The sequence below is a fragment of the Poecilia formosa genome, unplaced genomic scaffold, assembly GCF_000485575.1.
Source record: "Poecilia formosa unplaced genomic scaffold, Poecilia_formosa-5.1.2 Scaffold351, whole genome shotgun sequence".
In the NCBI taxonomy this organism is placed as follows: domain Eukaryota; kingdom Metazoa; phylum Chordata; class Actinopteri; order Cyprinodontiformes; family Poeciliidae; genus Poecilia; species Poecilia formosa.
Genome location: NW_006800290.1, coordinates 312,747 through 329,665, shown reverse-complemented (window position 1 = coordinate 329,665; position 16,919 = coordinate 312,747). Strand labels below are relative to the sequence as shown.

The following is a 16,919-nucleotide window of genomic DNA, read 5'->3' as shown; positions in this document are numbered from 1 at the left end:
CGTGTGTGTGTGTATGTGTGAGTTTGTTTGTAATGCCTTTTGGAGACCATTTTCCTGACATGTACTGCGTTGTGGGGACCCGCTGCTCCTTGTGGGGATCAAAGCCTGGTCCCCACAGGGGAAACGCTGTTTTTGGGTCAGGGGTCAGATTTAAGACTGAGGTGTGAATTGAGTTTTGCTTGGTTAGGGTTAGTCATGTAATGGGTAGGGTTAGGATAAGGGTTAGGCTGTAGAAATTAAAGGAAGTCAATGGAAAGTCCCCATTAAGACAGCCACGCAAACGTGCATGCGTGTGTATTTTATGTTATATAGGAATCTAAATATAAAACTACTATCAGGGTTTTGGGCCTTTTGGTGGAACTCAGTGTTTCAGCTGTTTTGCAGTTTTCTGGAAGTTTGTCCCAGATTTGTGGTGCTTAGAAGCTGAATGCTTCTCCATGTTGTTTTCTGGTTCTGGATACGGATCAGAACCAGAACCTGAGAGGTCTGACGGTTGATCCAACAGCAGCAGATGTTTGATCCGTTCAGTGATTTATAAACTACCAGCAGTAGATTGAAGTTCTGTCAGTGAAGGACTGTAGAACTAGGTGATGTAGAACTAGGTGATGTAGAACTGGGTGATGTTCTCTAGTCAGAGAGCTTCACATCTTGCAGAGATTATCATCATGGCTAAATGATTCTTGTTTAACTCGTCATACAAAGACAGTAAAGTCTGTTTTTTTTTCAATAAAGAACCTTTACAGTCCTTGTATATTCAGATCAATGGGGAACAAGAATCACAAGAGATATAGTTTGTTTAAAAGATAAACAAAACTCTGGTTATGTCAAAAACAGAGATGTACTGCAGAGAATAAATAATTCTGTGTTTTCATCTCTTTTAGCTGTTTGCATGCTCACACACACACACACACACGCACACACGCACGCACATGCACGCACACACACACACACACAGAGTTGTGTTTTCATCACTTGTGGGGACTTCACATTGACTTCCATTAATTTCTACAGCCTAATCCTAATCCTAACCCTAACCATCACAGATCTAACTACTAGCCCAAGAACAACAATTTCACTCATGGAGACCAACAAATGTCCCCACAAGGAGCAATGGTCCTCATAACCCCACATTGTAGACCGAAATAGGTTCCCATAAGGACATAAAAACCTGGTACACACACACACACACCTACACACGCAAACGCAAACACACACACACACACGTGCAAAGCTAAGGTTAAAGGACATGACACAGTAGGGAACACCCTATGTGATTGTGTATACAGAAACAACATCATCTTATTATTTTAAATGATTATTATTTCACTTTCCAATAGTTTTTACATGAACTGTCCAAAAGGCCCATCTAGGAACAAGAGCTGTGAATTAGCTTGTGCTGTAAACACTGTGAAGCAAACATGGGACTGCTGCTCTGTTCTGTTTGTGTCTACATGTGTCTGTCTCTATCAAATAAACTTAAATTAAATTAAATTAAAGGTCCTGTGACCTCNTCAGGACTTGGAGTTTGGTTGCCATGGCGATCCTGTGGAGCAGGTTTTGTCCAAACTCTGTAGTCTGGTTAAAACTTTTCCCTCATCAGCTTTAATGTTCCAGTCCAGCTCAGTAACACAGTCAGTAGCACTAATGCCTTGCAGCAACAAGGTCCTGGGTTTGAATCCTAGCCTGGGTCTTTCTGCATTTATTTAGGAAGAATGCATTTTATTTTTAACCAAAGTCAGAAAACCAGCCTTGACTCTCCAGAGGCCTTGTTGCAGGTTTAGAACTGGTGATATTTTACTTTCTGATGCCTAAAATGCATTCTGCTGAAATGATATTAATATTTTCATGGTTTCAGTTCCAATTAAAACTGTCTGAAGCCACCATCAGATCTGCTGTGTGAGGATGAAATGCATCATAATCAGAAACATCTACAGACGTTGTGATCCACTGATGTGCAGCTTCATCTCTCTTCAGTGTCTTCAGTTTTCTTAGCATTTTATTTGTTTTTCTTCTCAGATCTTCATCCCTTTTGCTTTTATTCCTATTTTCCTCAATAAACCTGACTTGCATTTACCTTTTGCTCAGTTTGCCTTTGTTCGCTACAAACACACGCACACGCACACAGAGTTGTGTTTTCATCACTTGTGGGGACTTCACATTGACTTCCATTAATTTCTACAGCCTAACCCTTACCCTAATCCTAATCCTAACTCTAACCATCACAGACCTAACCACTAACCCAGGAACAACAATTTCCCTCATGGAGACCAACAAATGTCCCCACAAGGAGCAATGGTCCTCATAACCCCACATTGTAGACCGAAATAGGTTCCCATAAGGATATAAAAACCTGGTACACACACACACACCTACACACACAAACACGCACACACGTGCAAAGCTAAGGTTAAAGGACATGACACAGTAGGGAACACCCTATGTGATTGTGAATACAGAAACAACATCATCTTATTATTTTAAATGATTATTATTTCACTTTCCAATAGTTTTTACATGAACTGTTCAAAAGGCCCATCCAGGAACAAGAGCTGTGAATTAGCTTGTGCTGTAAACACTATGAAGCAAACATGGGACTGCTGCTCTGTTCTGTTTGTCTGTGTCTACATGTGTCTGTCTCTATCAAATAAACTTAAATTAAATTAAATTAAATTAAATTAAATTAAAGGTCCTGTGACCTCTAGCAGAAGGGGCGTGACTTAGAACTATTCAGAATGTCTTGGGAAAAGAGTGTCTTCAGTCAGAGGGTGCTTCAGAATCGCTGTAATACAGACTGCTACAGGAGATCATTTAATTGGAACCTATTTTTCATTTATGCATAAATATTTGAGGCATGTGGCTCTTGATGTAAGTGCTTGGTGGATTGAGCTGCTTTTACTCATCTGTGTTCTCTGAAAGTGGGCCGTTCACTCCTTGCTGACCTGAGCTCTGATTATCCTGAATCTGGCCTCCAGCGACAATGCCAGCTGCATGTCCGCCTCATCTCAGTCTTCATGCAGTCGCTGTAGAAGATGGTTTGGGAACATTTGAGCCTCCAGCAGGCCAACCCAGGGGTCATCAAGGCCAGTCGAGTGACCAGTGAGTTGGTGATGATCAGCCTGGATCTGGTGAAGACCTGGCTGTCGGTGTTGAGCATGGAGATTACGAAGAAATTTATCCAGTCCATCCTCACGTCTCTGATAGACTGACGCGCCGTCCAGCCAAAACAGCAATGAGTTTTTAAAGCCTCTTCAAATTGAAATCAATAGGAAAGCAGAAATCACAAGAGGTGATGAAGATGAGGAGAACCAAACAGAGGAAGAGGACAGAGTTGGCTGTAGGAGCTGCTAGTGTTTTGCTGCTGCCTATTTTAGATTCATAAATGAAGCAATGAATGACGTACCTCTGGTCGGACTGTGCAATCCAATAAGCAGTTCTGTAGCTCTGTGTCCGGTAACATCTGTTTAGGATCCGGTCTTCGGTCTGGTGTCAGACAGGAGGTTCCACATTCATACCTGCGGCAGCAGCAATAGCGCTGTTATCATTTGAAAAGTGCTTCCAACGCTCCCAGCGTTTCTCGGTCTCTCGCCGGCGGCAGTGGGGTTTGGGCACTTTGTGGATAAAACTGTCAGCACAACAGTTATTTTTAGCTAGTTAAGGTAACAGTCACCTGTTGAAACCTTAGTCAGTTTTGCTCATACAAATGACTCAGAGTCTTCTGGAGAGAAATGCACAAGTAGGTCCTTCGGTTCTTTTCCACTGCGCTCTTTTTTTCATGTGGGAAGCAATCAAGACTCACCACAGCCAACAGTGACACAGTGTGGCATTACCTAAAATTACAGCAGTCAAACACAATATGATAACTCAGGTAAAGTTAGTCTTCCAATGTTTACTCTGTAGATTCAGTACATAATGGACCATTATGCCTCATGAACCCAGCAGGTGAAAAAACGGCGACCTCCATGGGTCAAAAATATAACAGAACATGTAAATTTTTGAATCACTTAAAAAATTTGCTTAATTTTTTTAAGTATTTATGAGTTTTGGTGCATCACAAACAGCATTTCTTTTAGTTAATAGGCAGTTAACAATATATTTAGGCCAACATGTTCAGCTAGTCCTGGATTCCTTTAAGCCTGGATCCAGTGTCTGTCAGACTTGCCAAGGCAAATGAGAGATAAGCAGTGGTTGATTTCACAGTAGTAAACAACGTCAGATGTCTAATTTTAGGAAGCTTATATGTTTTCAGGCTTTGTGACTCTGTAGATTTCTGTCAGTGTTGTAGCCAGAGAGAATGCATGTGTCCAAGTCAACAAAGGTGAAACAAACACTGAGTTTATGTGACGTTCATGTTGTGCTGAACAGACAACAACATAATTTTGCTTTGTTTCTGCTTTCAGCTGCAGAGAGGATCTGGCAGTGAACAACTGAATGAACACCAGTCTTCAACTGGTGACTTGGAAGACCATAATCATGTTCATGACTTTCCATTTTTTGTGATGTAACATTGCTGTGACTCCAATAAAACTCCTAAAGGTATCTCGTCTGGTTGGCAGCCATCTTGGTCTGATGAGAGTAGGCAGCGTTCTCACAGACATTCAACCTACTTCCTCCACCAGTTCCTTCCTGTTCATACTGGGAACAGTTTTTAAACTGCATGCCTTCATAGTTTGGAGAGATTTTTTTTATCCTGATCAGAGTGTTTGTAGTGAACAAAACCAGAAAAAGTCAGATAGAGCAAAATGTAGATGCAAGTCAAGTTTATTCAGGAAAACATGACATGAAAGCAACACGGATGAAGATTAAAAAAAATCTAAAAAACAAAAACAAAAAAAAAAAAACAATGGTTGAGAAAGTGAAAGAAACTGAGGAGAAATTGTATGTACATCAGTGGACCACAGTGTCTGTGGATGTTACTGATTATGATGCATTTCATCCACAGCACAGGCGATCTGATGGTCGTTTCATTCAACTGCATAAAGAAAAGAACAATGAAAATATTAAATATATATTTCAGCAGAATAAATTGAAGACACCTTGAAGAAAAATATCACCAGTTCTAATCATGAAATAAGAATTCTGTAGGAAAGGAAACAAAGAAGTAAAAACTACAACAAAATAAAATAAATACAAATAAAAAAATGTAGCATATCTGACAGATTTCTAGATATTAAAAAAACATTTTTTTTATATTTAATTAATTTGCCAATCAGATATTCTGGGTTTGTTAATTAAGTTAAAAAACAGAATAAATAAGCTTCTCAATGCTTTTTATTTAGATTTGTTCAGTTAAAGTAGATAGTTAGAGAAAACATCCATAAAGTTGCTGTTTTTGTTGCACCAAGTTTTTAAAGCTGTTCCTGTTCGTAGACAGATTTTAGTGAAGTGAGAGCCTGAACTCACCGTAACAAATATATTCCACCTCCAGGTACTTGTAGGTCCCATAGCAGGGATTTCCAAACAAATAGTTACTGGCTCTGACTTTACACCACTGTTTCCCGTTGCATCTGTGGATTCAGATCAAAGTCAGTGNGATGCTGAAGGCTTTTGAAAGAAGAGATCTCTTGTAGCAGTCTGTATTACAGCGAGTCTGGAGAAGCCTCTGACCAAGACAGTCTCATGGAGAGGAAGGTCAGGGCTGTCCAAACCTGAAGAAATTATATTTTTTACTTTGTTGTGATGATTTTTATCTTTAAAACAAAAAATGAATGAAATGAAGCAAAAACACAATGAACAAACAAATAAATAAAAATAAAAACTGAATTTAGCACAGAGTATTTTTAAAAGTTTAAGGAAAACACTAATTTTTTAAACATCAAATGAATTTTACCAATTTAATATCCTGCATTTGTTAATCAGGCTAAATAATGAATGAAGCTGCTACTGATGGCTTCTTGTTTAGAAAAGGCAGAAAATTAAAATGAGTAGAGAAAACATCCATAAAGTTGCTGTTTGTGTTGCACCAAGTTTTTAAAGCTGTTCCTGTTTGTAGACAGATTTTAGTGAAGTGAGAGCCTGAACTCACCGTAACAAATATATTCCACCTCCAGGTACTTGTAGGTCCCATAGCAGGGATTTCCAAACACATAGTTACTGGCTCTGACTTTACACCACTGTTTCCCGTTGCATCTGTGGATTCAGATCAAAGTCAGTGATTTTCCTTTCTTTGACCTCCTCATTCATTCATTCACATCCAGTTTGATAAACCTTCAGGAAACACTGAAGCTCTGTACCTCTCACCAACTTCCTCTCTGTATGTGTAGCATTCAGTGTTCTCTAGCTGGTCGGCAGGTCTCCCAGCGCTGCACGTCTTCTTATTAGTGCGTCCGTATGAAGCACTGGTCACATATATAACCTGACCTCTGGCTGGAAGAAAGAAGAGGAAATGTTGTAAACCTGAATGTATTCACGGTGTAATGCTCCAGAACCGACCAGTGAAACCAGTGACCTTACCACAGTGGAGTCGAGCCACTGCTCCCTCACATGCCACGAGGGATTTTTCCTCTGGGAGGGATGCTGCATATGAGACATTCAGATCATATTAATATCAGGACACAGAAAAGTCCAGACACCATGATCTAAAGACACATTCATGTTTAACAGTTTTAGATCCAATAAATGATGAACGTCCAACATCAGCCTTCATGCCCAGCTTGTCTTCATACTAAAACCTGCAGCGCCACCTTGTGAACACCAGAAAGATTAAAGCACAAACCTCCTGATGAACTTTTTCCCTGTTAATCAAAACAAACAGATATAAACAATAATTACTTACAAAAAACTGTTTTGACTTCACAGTTTTTAGAGCTGATTGAAAATAAAGTTATCATCGTTTATCTGCTGTTCACACAGACACATTTCAGTGTTTCACTGCCTGTTTCACAAAGTACAGAGATAAAAACACTAAGAGTAGATTTTTAACAACTGATTGTCTAAACAGCAAACAGAGGAGAAGGATTTCACTCACATTTACTTTAAGGACGAATCCACAAAGGAACAAAGTGAAAAGAACAGATTTCATCTGTATGAAGATAAGAAACATTCAGTTACTCTGAGATATGACTGAAAATATTTGATGATTTTCTAGATTTTCAAAGAGCTGCTGGACCAAATGATACATTTCATCCATCAATGTGAACATGATGGAAACAAGTTTTCATGTTTCAGAGAATCAGAACCAGATTTTATCATAAAATATATTAGAAGAACAGAATTGTAAGCAGCTTTTCCTTTTGGGTTTGTTGAGCCAATTCTTACCTTGTTGTGATGAAGAATCAAAGCAGCAGCAGAAACCAGATTGGCTGGAAGCAGTGTGCCTTCAACCAGGGGATGGAGGGTTTATATCCCTTCACTGATGATCTGACAGAGGAACAAAATGTGTTTATCCAGGCAACAATTCATCCTGTTGAGGTTTTCAGACCAGAAGTCCAGGCTGGTGATGGTGAGGCAGGGATGTGTCAGGTTTTATCAGATTATGGAAATATTTCAGAGCTGTGCTTAGATGATTCAAGTAACTGTAAAAATGTGCTTTAAAATGGTTTAAATTCAACAGTATGAATTTATTTTTAGTATCCATGTTTTTGATTCAGTTTCACCAGCAACACTCAGAATAAAGTGCAGCCAAACTTAGGAGCAGATTACTGGGAGTGGCCAGATGCATTCTGGGAAATGACAAGCGTAGAGCTAGTTTGCTCTCTTCACAGGTCAGAGGTCAGATATCCAGCTAGATGCTGGTTATCTATTGTGCAGCAGTGTGCAGTTGTTGTTGTCCAGTTGGTTCCATGGTTATCAGCCGTTGTGATGATGTAGAGAACTCTCTGTTTGGATCAGCTGTTCTTGAACGTCTCCTGTTTTCTCCACCAGGACAGTGCCAATGTGCAGCAGTGTACTGGGTGCAATGTACTGTTGAAATGTACATCAGTACTTTATTGACGTCCTCAGTCAGCTAAACTGTCTTGCATTACTTCCTTCAAGGATCAGGTCACTTTGGAATTTGAAGAGGTTTTAATGCAGAAAAGTTTGGAAATGAAATGAGAAAAATTCTCCAAATTCAAATCATACTATGGTCAAATAAATATTATAGTTTATGTGGTTCAGTTAAACTTGGAATTCCCCTTAGATAAAGTTAGATAAGGCTGAAATATGTTCATGTTCAGACATGTTGCTGGACAAGATAAATGTGAATTTGACTCTTGCCAAGCTTTGCAGGATGACTAAGGCTGACATGTCCCACTATTGGGAGCAATTTAGTCAGGATTGTCAAAGGATTGAGAAAGATACAGATATTTGTGTTAAGTACAAACTTGTGAAAAACCCAGAGTGAGACAGATGAAGATATGGCCATACATGGAGTGTATGAAATATTGAGAACAATTCAAAGAAGCATTCTAAAAATCACAGCTCATTTGAATGAGAGTGTGATGTTTTCGGAATTTGTTAAAGTTTGGAGGTCAGATGAAGGATTTTTAACATGTGCAGCGGGATGCGCATGTTACGGTCTAATTAATGTCTGCACTTTCTCAAAATAAACTGCTGGCCCTTCTGTTTAGACTATAAATGGATTAACACAACATTGAGTTCTCTTTAGTTTTCTCTGTTCTGTAATGGAGACTGAAATTTAACGTGCCGTTTCTACCAAAGGTTTGTAATGCACTTCTGAACCAGACTCTCCAAGGCGTCCGGTCCATAACTCTTCAACACTCTGTCAGCTCCCGGTCAAAAAGACCCATTTAGTTCAGTGTCCATGAGATGATATGCAGAAAGGATTTTGTTATTGATTGATTTTAGTTGCCTCTGCGATGAACTCTGCGTAAAGTCTGTAATATGTGCGCATGTGCACCAGTCAAGGGTGTTAATTATAACCTGTCAAATGACCGACGGGCTTTAAATTTTTCCGTCGTTTAAAAATATAATAGGTCAAATGTGGAAAATATTCAGTTAGCGCGCAGTGGTGGACCTCCGCCCACCACTGCGTGTCACCCTACTGTCATTGGGTGGGATGGCCGCTGCAACAATAGACAATATTTATGGCAGTGTTTTTGTTTTTAAAAAGTGATCCAGAGGAGCTGCTGTGATGGCGCAAAGCACAACCCACATATTGAGGCCTTAGTCATCGTGGCGGTGGTCGCAGGCCGCATGTCTTCCCCCTCTCTCATTATCCACTTTCCTGTCAAACCATTTCCAAATAAAGGCAACCATAGCCAACAAAACCTTAAAAAAAGTGACCCAGAGAGCAATCATTCATGCATAGAGCCCTCCCAAAGTGTACTCCAATCAGAGTAGCACACCTTAAACATGTTTAATTAAGCAAGTGTAAAATGTATTTGGTAAAATGCTCAAGTACTGAGTAACTGATCAAAACACATGGAGCTAAAGCGGAAGTTCAGACTCCGCCCCCTCCATTCGCCCATCGGCGTTATGCTCATCTCCGACCTCAGCGCTGGACCTCACCTGGCGCGTTCAATCAGCAATCAGGCTCTGCATAAAGGATCCACACCGAAGCCGTCAGCTGCTTCCCAGCTGCGTTCAACCCACCACCTCCCTTCTCCACCCACATCCTTCGGCTCTCCAGGATGGCACTCTTTCCAGACCTCCACCACCAGTGTCGGGCCCCTGGGGAGAGCATCCCTAATCAGTTATTGGGATGTTCATGGAGTTCACATCAAATCTCAGCTCAGATCAGCTGCCGGGGTCCGAGCACCAAAGAACTGTTATTCATTGCTGTCATTAAATCTTTTAATCGTTCCCCTTTTTGTCCGTCTGAGTCTTTCCAGATTGAACTAATTTAATAATCAAAATGTGTCCTGAGGCAGGGCTCCAAAAGTATAAAAGTTATGTGAAAACGTTGGTATTGTAAAGAGTTTTGCTAAAATATTTATACAAGTGAGGAGTTGGGTTTGAGGCTGGTTCTAATGAAATGTGCTATACAAATAAAATTTGATTGATTGATTCTAGACTAAATTTACCACGAAGGCCAGGATAGTCAGTGTTTTTCCACGGCAACACTTAAAAAAGAATGAAACAAAAAAACAGAGCGATATTTCATCATTTGACATAATAAGTGAGCCAAAGAGCCTCTTGTGTCTCCAGAGATCCAGGTTGCAGATCCTGATCTAGCAGATGGAAAGTATGATCCTCTCTCAATACAGCAGCTAAAAGTGCATCTGTATAATTTTTAATCCATTGTTAAAATAAAATTGTGAAGGATAAAAAAAATCCACCTCTGAATATTAACAAAATACATTTATTTAGCATAATTTCTTCTGTAGCCCTGGTGGCCCCCATCTAGAACCGCCCCTGGGCTGCAGGTCTGCGTCTGACATTAATAATACATGAAACGACCACTGAATTAATATGTCAACATTTCTTAATAAAAACAGAAAGTCTTAATAAATCTTTTAAAGTAGGAAATATTTATGTATTTACTGTTAATCTCTTAATGTGATTTGTTCTTTAAATGGCCATTTGTATTATTTTGGCTGATACAACTATAGATTAAATAAGCAAATAATTGATTATCTAATAATCAAACCATAACAGTCAAAACCACAAAAAGAAACTTAATCAATCATAGCAAAATGTTCTGTATCATATCAGCCTCAGGATTTGATTGAGGGATGAAGAGATGCTGATGTCTGGTTCTTTAGGTTCTAACCGGGTCTTTGGTTCCTCTCCTGATCCATTCTGTCTGGCATCATGCAGCACACCGCGCCGGGACGAACACATTTGTTTTAATTGCCTGTATTCATCTTCACTAACATGTTCAGCCTGGGATTTGAGTCTTCCCTCTCACATCCGTATCTTTACGAGAGGTTTTGGTTCTTATGATGATGGAGAATCAGGTTGAGGATGTCTGAAAAAGACGCGGTTGATAGCAGCTCACCGCGGCTGCATAGTGTCCGTCTCTAGGCAACCACAAGAGCGTCAATCCGTAGCGTTCTGGGGGTCCATTGGCTCACACCAAGACAATTTAGCTGACCTTAATATATCCTGTGTTTTATTTTGGTCATTATTGTTACAATTAGTCTTGATATGTGTGTGTAGGAGTGTCTATCGGACATTTATAGAAATACAGAACAAATTGCGTCCCTTATCAGTTCAATACGGGACGCAACATTTAACAACCAAATACGAGACGAGTCTGTATTTTATGGGATGGCTGGCAACCCTAGTTGGCGGCCATCTTGAACTGATCCAGATGTCAGCAGGCAGCGTTCCCACAGACATTCAACCAACATCCTCCACCAGTTCCTTCCTGTTCAGACTGGAAACGGTTTTTAACTGCCTTCATAGTTTGGAAGGAGTTTGTCAAAGTTTTCGTCCCCATCAGGCTGTTTGTGGCAAACAAAGGCAAACTGAGCAAAAGGTAAATGCAAATCAGGTTTATTGAGGAAAGTTGAAATAAAAGCAAAAAGGATGAAGATTGGAGAAGAAAAACAAATAAAATGCTAAAAAAAAACTGAGGACATTGAAGAGAGATGAAGCTGCACATCAGTGGATCACAACGTCTGTAGATGATTATGATGCATTTCATCCTCACACAGCAGATCTGATGGTGGCTTCAGGGCCGATTATTTTATAATGACTCTGGAAAATATTAACAATATCATTTCAGCAGAATGCATTTTAGACATCAGAAAGTAAAAATATCACCAGTTCTGAACCTGCAACCTTGTTGTGACAGTATAGGGGCGCTATGCAGCGCCCCTATACTGAGCAGGGGCCCCTATACTGAGCAGGGGCCCCTATACTGAGCAGGGGCCCCTATACTGAGCAGGGGCCACTATACTGAGCAGGGGCCCCTATACTGAGCAGGGGCCTCTATACTGAGCAGGGGCCCCTATACTGAGCAGGGGCGCTCCTGACCAACAAGGGGCCCTTTACAAAATTATTTTTTCTTTCATAGAAATTATTTAAAGTTATGTACTGAAGCTTGAATAAAATGCAACTACATAGCATTTTTGAGAAGTCTGGATTGCTTCATGTATATTTTGCACATTGCCTATGATTGTTGCTCGTGGGGAGAGACGTTTCAGTAATCTAAGTGGAATAAAAAAAATGTAAGCAACCTATTTGCAAACTGAGTGTGGACTGTTGCATGTAAAATTCATGAGCAGTTAATATTGTACTAGTATCAATAATGGATCAAAGAAAGCAAGGCAGCTTTAAGCCTTTAAAATTGTGACAATTTTAATGGGTCAAATAAACTCAAGAAATAACAGCAGATGCGCATGGGGGGCCCAATTTAATCTTTTGTCACGGGGCCCAAGATTCCTGGCAGCGCCCCTGCTCTGGAGAGTCAACGCTGGTTTTCTGACTTCAGTGCAGAAATGAAATTTATTCTTTCTAAATAAATGCAGAAAGACCCAGGACCTTGTTGCTATATGTATTAGTTAATTAATTTGCCAATTGATAAACTGGGTTTGTTTGTTAATTAGGTTAAAAACATGGCAAATAAAGCTGCTACTGATGGTGTTTTTTAAGATAAAGGAAGGAAATTAAAATCACCTGAATAAAGCAAATGTGACATTAATGCTTTTCAACTTTGTTTTTGAATTTTAAAAAGATTTTAGTGAAGTTAGACTATAAACTCACTTAGGCAAAAATATAGCACCTCCAGGTACTTGTAGGTCCCGACACAGGGATCTCCGAACACAGAGCTACTGGCTAAGACAGAGCACTCCGATTTCCCGTTGCATCTGTGGATTCAGATCAAAGTCAGTTTTCTAGAAATTGTGATTTGGCATTTCTTGGATTTATTAATTCATNATTCAAAGAAGCATTCTAAAAATCACAGCTGATTTGAATGAGAGTGTGATGTTTTAGGAATTTGTTAAAGTTTGGAGGTCAGATGAAGCATTTTTCCATTTTTCTAAATAAGCCCCACAAACCTCATCCAACCATGACCATATTAAATATGGAAGGTAAGACTTATGGCATGAAAGTATATGCAAAGTTTGGCAAAAAATAAAATTGCCAGTTTTGGTGTGTAAATAATAAAACATCCTTTAGGTGTCACTTCTGGTTGGCGGCCATCTTGGTCAGCAGGCAGCGTTCTCACAGACATTCAACCAACTTCCTCCACCAGTTCCTTCCTGTTCAGACTGGAAACAGATTTTAAACTGCCTTCATAGTTTGGAAGGAGTTTCTTTAGAAAGGACCACGCCACAACGAGATACGTTTGAAGATTTATTGATGAAGGCGTGAAGGGATGAGGGATGTAGAGATGAGGGATGAAGAGATGAAGGGATGGAGTGATGAAGGGATGAGTGATGAAGGCATGAAGGAATAAAAGGATAACGGTTGAAGGGATGAATGATCTTGATTTGGTTATCTGGGGAGAATGATGGAGGGCTTGGGAGGTGAAAACTCTGCGTGGGGTTTAGTCTTTGGGAAATGGATCATCTTATTTTCCCGAGCCCACGTGGACCCCCAAAAAAGTCTGGTTTAAATAGAACAAATAAGAGAACGAGCTTGTCATGTCATGAATCACTATTGTGGATGCGTGAAATGTACGCTGGAGATAACCAGAAACTTAAACTTGGATCATCTCAGAAATGAAGGGATGAGAGATGATCTGACTGGATGCTGAAGAGGCTGCTCCCATATGAAAGAGAACGAGTGCAATAAAGTTCGAGAGTGATGCCTGATCTTAACAGGGCTAGACTAAGATGGCTGGAGATCCATACTCAAGTGGCTGGATTCTGAGATGAGGTGTTGACCTTCGGATGGAACGCTTACTGAAATTCTGGTCAGAAAATAAAGACTGGCTCATAGGATTGAGAATGGAGTAAAGATGGAAGAGATGAGATGGATGAGAGATAGAAACTGATCAGGTGACTTGTCTGAAGAAGATATCTGTATGTTATGACTGAATGATGATATCTGAAAAGCGTAAATGAACGAAGCATTGTGCTTAAGGAGATAGAACAACAGGGGAGTAGGTTGGATATTATTGAAAAGATGGTGGAGCTGGAGTTGGATGAGTTTCTGAATCTGAAGCCAAGAGTCAGAATTTTCAGAGAAACTCACAGAACGACAGAGATGCTCTGAGTTGCAGGATGTGAGCTGTTCGAAGCAGGAACTGATGCTAGATGGAGACCAGAGTGAGTCTGAATAAACGAAAATAACTTCTTACGCCATTCATGTCCCCAAAGTTTTGCTGCAATAATGATGGGGTAAGTTCGGAAAGTGCAAGAGAAATGACTCTTGGGCCATTTAGCTTCACTATTTACCTCTGTAATAGTTACTAAGTCTATAAAGGGAGATGCATTTGTGTAGAGCTTAAAGTGCTTGGGATGATTGCGAAAGTCATAGATGAATAAAGTGCCTTTGCAGGAATGACCAAGGATGAGTGAGCTTTGAACAGAAGGGATGCTGGCTGCGTTTTGGTGGAATATTAGAAATATACGATTTCTCTGAAGAATGATATGATTGCATAGTTCACATAGTCAAGAAATGTAAGCAACTGGTATTTGAAACATCCATCAGTGGGCAAAATTAAAAGAGCAAAATGATTTGATCTTTCGGAGCTACATGACGAATAAAAGGGATGATCTGGCTCTATTTTTGTCTTCTAAGGGATAAGGGATGAAGGGATGTAGAAATGAGGGATGAAGGGATGGAGGGACAAAGGGATGTAGAGGTGAGTTTACAAGAGGATTGATATCTGGGGTTTGGGTTGAAATGAAGGGGAGGGGCAGTGAGAGACTGCCAATCAGAGGCTGAAGAAGTGTGAGATGAGGAACGAGGATGAAGAGGGAGAGTAATTGAACAAGTAGTTGCTGGATGACATATAGCACCGCAGAGACTGCGAGAAAGATGTGCGGGCAGCAAATGCGGCAGTTATTCATGTTAAGGAAAACCCAGAATGTCCCAGGATTAAATTGTTGAAAACGGCCTGCTACCTGAGCTGGAGGTCTGGAAGGTAGTGCATATGTCTAAAGTCCCTACACTGAGTCCGTGACGCTCAGAGAATAGACTGTTAGTTCATAGTTCGGAGAAATGCTGTTAGTTCATAAATCACGGAATGGCTTAGCGCCACAAAAACGTAAAGATCAGCTGTAGTATCAACCTTCCTGACTTCTTGGGTCTTCTGATTGTGGACTGATCTGTGTTCACAACCAAACATGGAGAAGTGGCCTTCTGCTTCTACGTACCACAAATGTGAAATAACTTTCAGAAAACTGCAAGACTACTGAAACACTGAATTCCTTTAAATTCAGACTTAACACATGTATTTAGAGTTGCTGTTGAAACATTGCAAATTGTGTGTAATACTCACAAAAAAACAAAATGTTACTTCAATTGTTGACTGTGTTTTCTAGAACTGCATTTAAAAAAAAACGTAATGCAAGCACTCTAGAACTATCTTGTTTGCTGAAATGTGCTGGAACTTGAAATGACGGAGGAACTTCTGGAGATGATTACGCAAATGAAGATTCTTAATAAATCAAGAAAATTACGAACAACATCTTATTCATGAGACTGATTTGGGAAAGCAGAGCATCTTCGGTCAGAGGTTTCTTCTGATTCTGTGTAGAACAAATTGCTGCAGAAGATTTATTTATTTATTTATTTCCTGGCAACAGTCATCCACATCATGGCAAAATGAAGGTGAAACGGAAGAAGGATGTTATGTTGTGTTATTGCATGAAAGGGACAGAAAGGGGAGCTCTGCTTGTGTACGTTAAATAGATGTTTGAGAAGCTTGGGAGGGTAGGGTACGATGGTACAGACAAGAGCTTGAGCTCAAACAGAGAGGATGAGGGGCAGGTATTGTAATACAACCCGGCTCCCACTAGGGGAGCTGTCGGTACGAGTGGAAGTCTGGAATCGGTGTGAGTGGGGACGAAAATGATGTCACCAGAGACACCAGATGAGGAAGCGGAGGCCCGGGATATTTGGACTTCAGCGGTGTTGCCATTGACCATTGAGTTTCTCTGGAGGAATGCTGAGATGTTGAGATGTGGACATGTCGGTGGCACTTGGCTGAGTCTCCGGAAGTCCGCAGCGATCCGGGGGGAGCCTGACGCTCCGATGGAGGTCTATGAGCCGGCGTCGGGATCACGTCACCAAAGATGTTTGAGGAGGAAACAGACGTTGTTGTCTGAGAGGCTGAAAGGGATTCTTTCTCGAGTAGAGAGCCTTGAAAGGAAAGTGACGAGCCGGAACCTGAGGCCTTGACGAGTTGAGATGCCTGCGCTGGAGTGTGGATGTGTTGGTGTTGTTTGACTGAGGACCGGGAGGCGGCGGTGGCCTGAAAGAACGAGCCTGGAAGCTGACGCCTGTAAGCGGTCTACGGCCATGGGATTGGACTGTTGTTGGAGGTGGAGGATGAGCCTCGGATGGACGTTGAGATGACACCAATGAGGTGCGGGATGAAGCTCGAGTATCAAAGACGACAGAGCAGTGTTTGTGACTTGGAGCTTGACTAATTACTGGAAGGTGTTAAGAGAGGAAAAATTCTTGAACTTTAAAAACCTTTTGACTCGTTAAATCCTCTCTTATGCCCGGGTTCAGAAAAATGCTGTGCGCAAAGACTGAGATCACGCAGAGATAACAGTGTCACAATAATCAGCATTTATTCAAGACAGATGCATACTATGACCAGACAAACACATCACATAACATCAGAAACCTCAGAGCACAAACAACACATGAATTTACCTGAGAGAGAAAAGACAAAAGACGGAAACGACAAACAAAAAGCAAAGACGTCTTTGGAGAAGTTGCAAGAGCAAAATCTGATTTGTTACTCTGTGTGGAAAGTTTTATAGTAAAAGGCGTATTCTTATCTTTAATTTATTCAAATAAGGCGTATCTTTGCTCATCCAACCAGGAGCTATCTCTGACCCTCTATCTGAAGCCAGAAACCCCCGCCGTTTTTACGGCCTTTCACAGATGAGTGTGAAAAAGCTACA

General features: G+C 40.6%; 2 protein-coding genes and 1 long non-coding RNA gene across 4 annotated transcripts in view; 1 reads left to right on the top strand and 2 right to left on the bottom strand.

Moving 5' to 3' along the window:
- LOC107833250 (L-rhamnose-binding lectin CSL3-like) overlaps window positions 1–2,053 on the top strand; it is a 5,902-nt gene extending 3,849 nt beyond the window's left edge. For both annotated transcript variants that reach the window (XM_016661955.1, XM_016661956.1), the window contains exon 6: window positions 1,856–2,053. In XM_016661955.1, coding sequence (XP_016517441.1) covers window positions 1,856–1,900 — 45 coding nt within the window. In that variant the 3' untranslated portion in view covers window positions 1,901–2,053. The remainder of the gene's footprint in view (window positions 1–1,855) is intronic.
- A 2,679-nt stretch (window positions 2,054–4,732) lies between these two features.
- The window catches only part of LOC107832877 (L-rhamnose-binding lectin CSL3-like), a 14,175-nt gene continuing 1,988 nt past the window's right edge, over window positions 4,733–16,919 (bottom strand). The window contains exons 4-8 of the mRNA XM_016661943.1: window positions 12,592–12,695; window positions 6,451–6,513; window positions 6,231–6,363; window positions 6,023–6,126; window positions 4,733–4,969 (exon numbers count right to left, since the gene is read on the bottom strand). Of these exons, the coding sequence (XP_016517429.1) occupies window positions 4,962–4,969; window positions 6,023–6,126; window positions 6,231–6,363; window positions 6,451–6,513; window positions 12,592–12,695 (412 nt within the window). The 3' untranslated portion in view covers window positions 4,733–4,961. The remainder of the gene's footprint in view (window positions 4,970–6,022; window positions 6,127–6,230; window positions 6,364–6,450; window positions 6,514–12,591; window positions 12,696–16,919) is intronic.
- Window positions 6,421–7,312, bottom strand: LOC103153500 (uncharacterized). Its single transcript, XR_001658964.1, has 4 exons — window positions 7,255–7,312; window positions 6,965–7,018; window positions 6,713–6,731; window positions 6,421–6,513 (listed from the first exon to the last, which is right to left on the bottom strand). It is a non-coding gene; the product is annotated as an uncharacterized LOC103153500 (long non-coding RNA).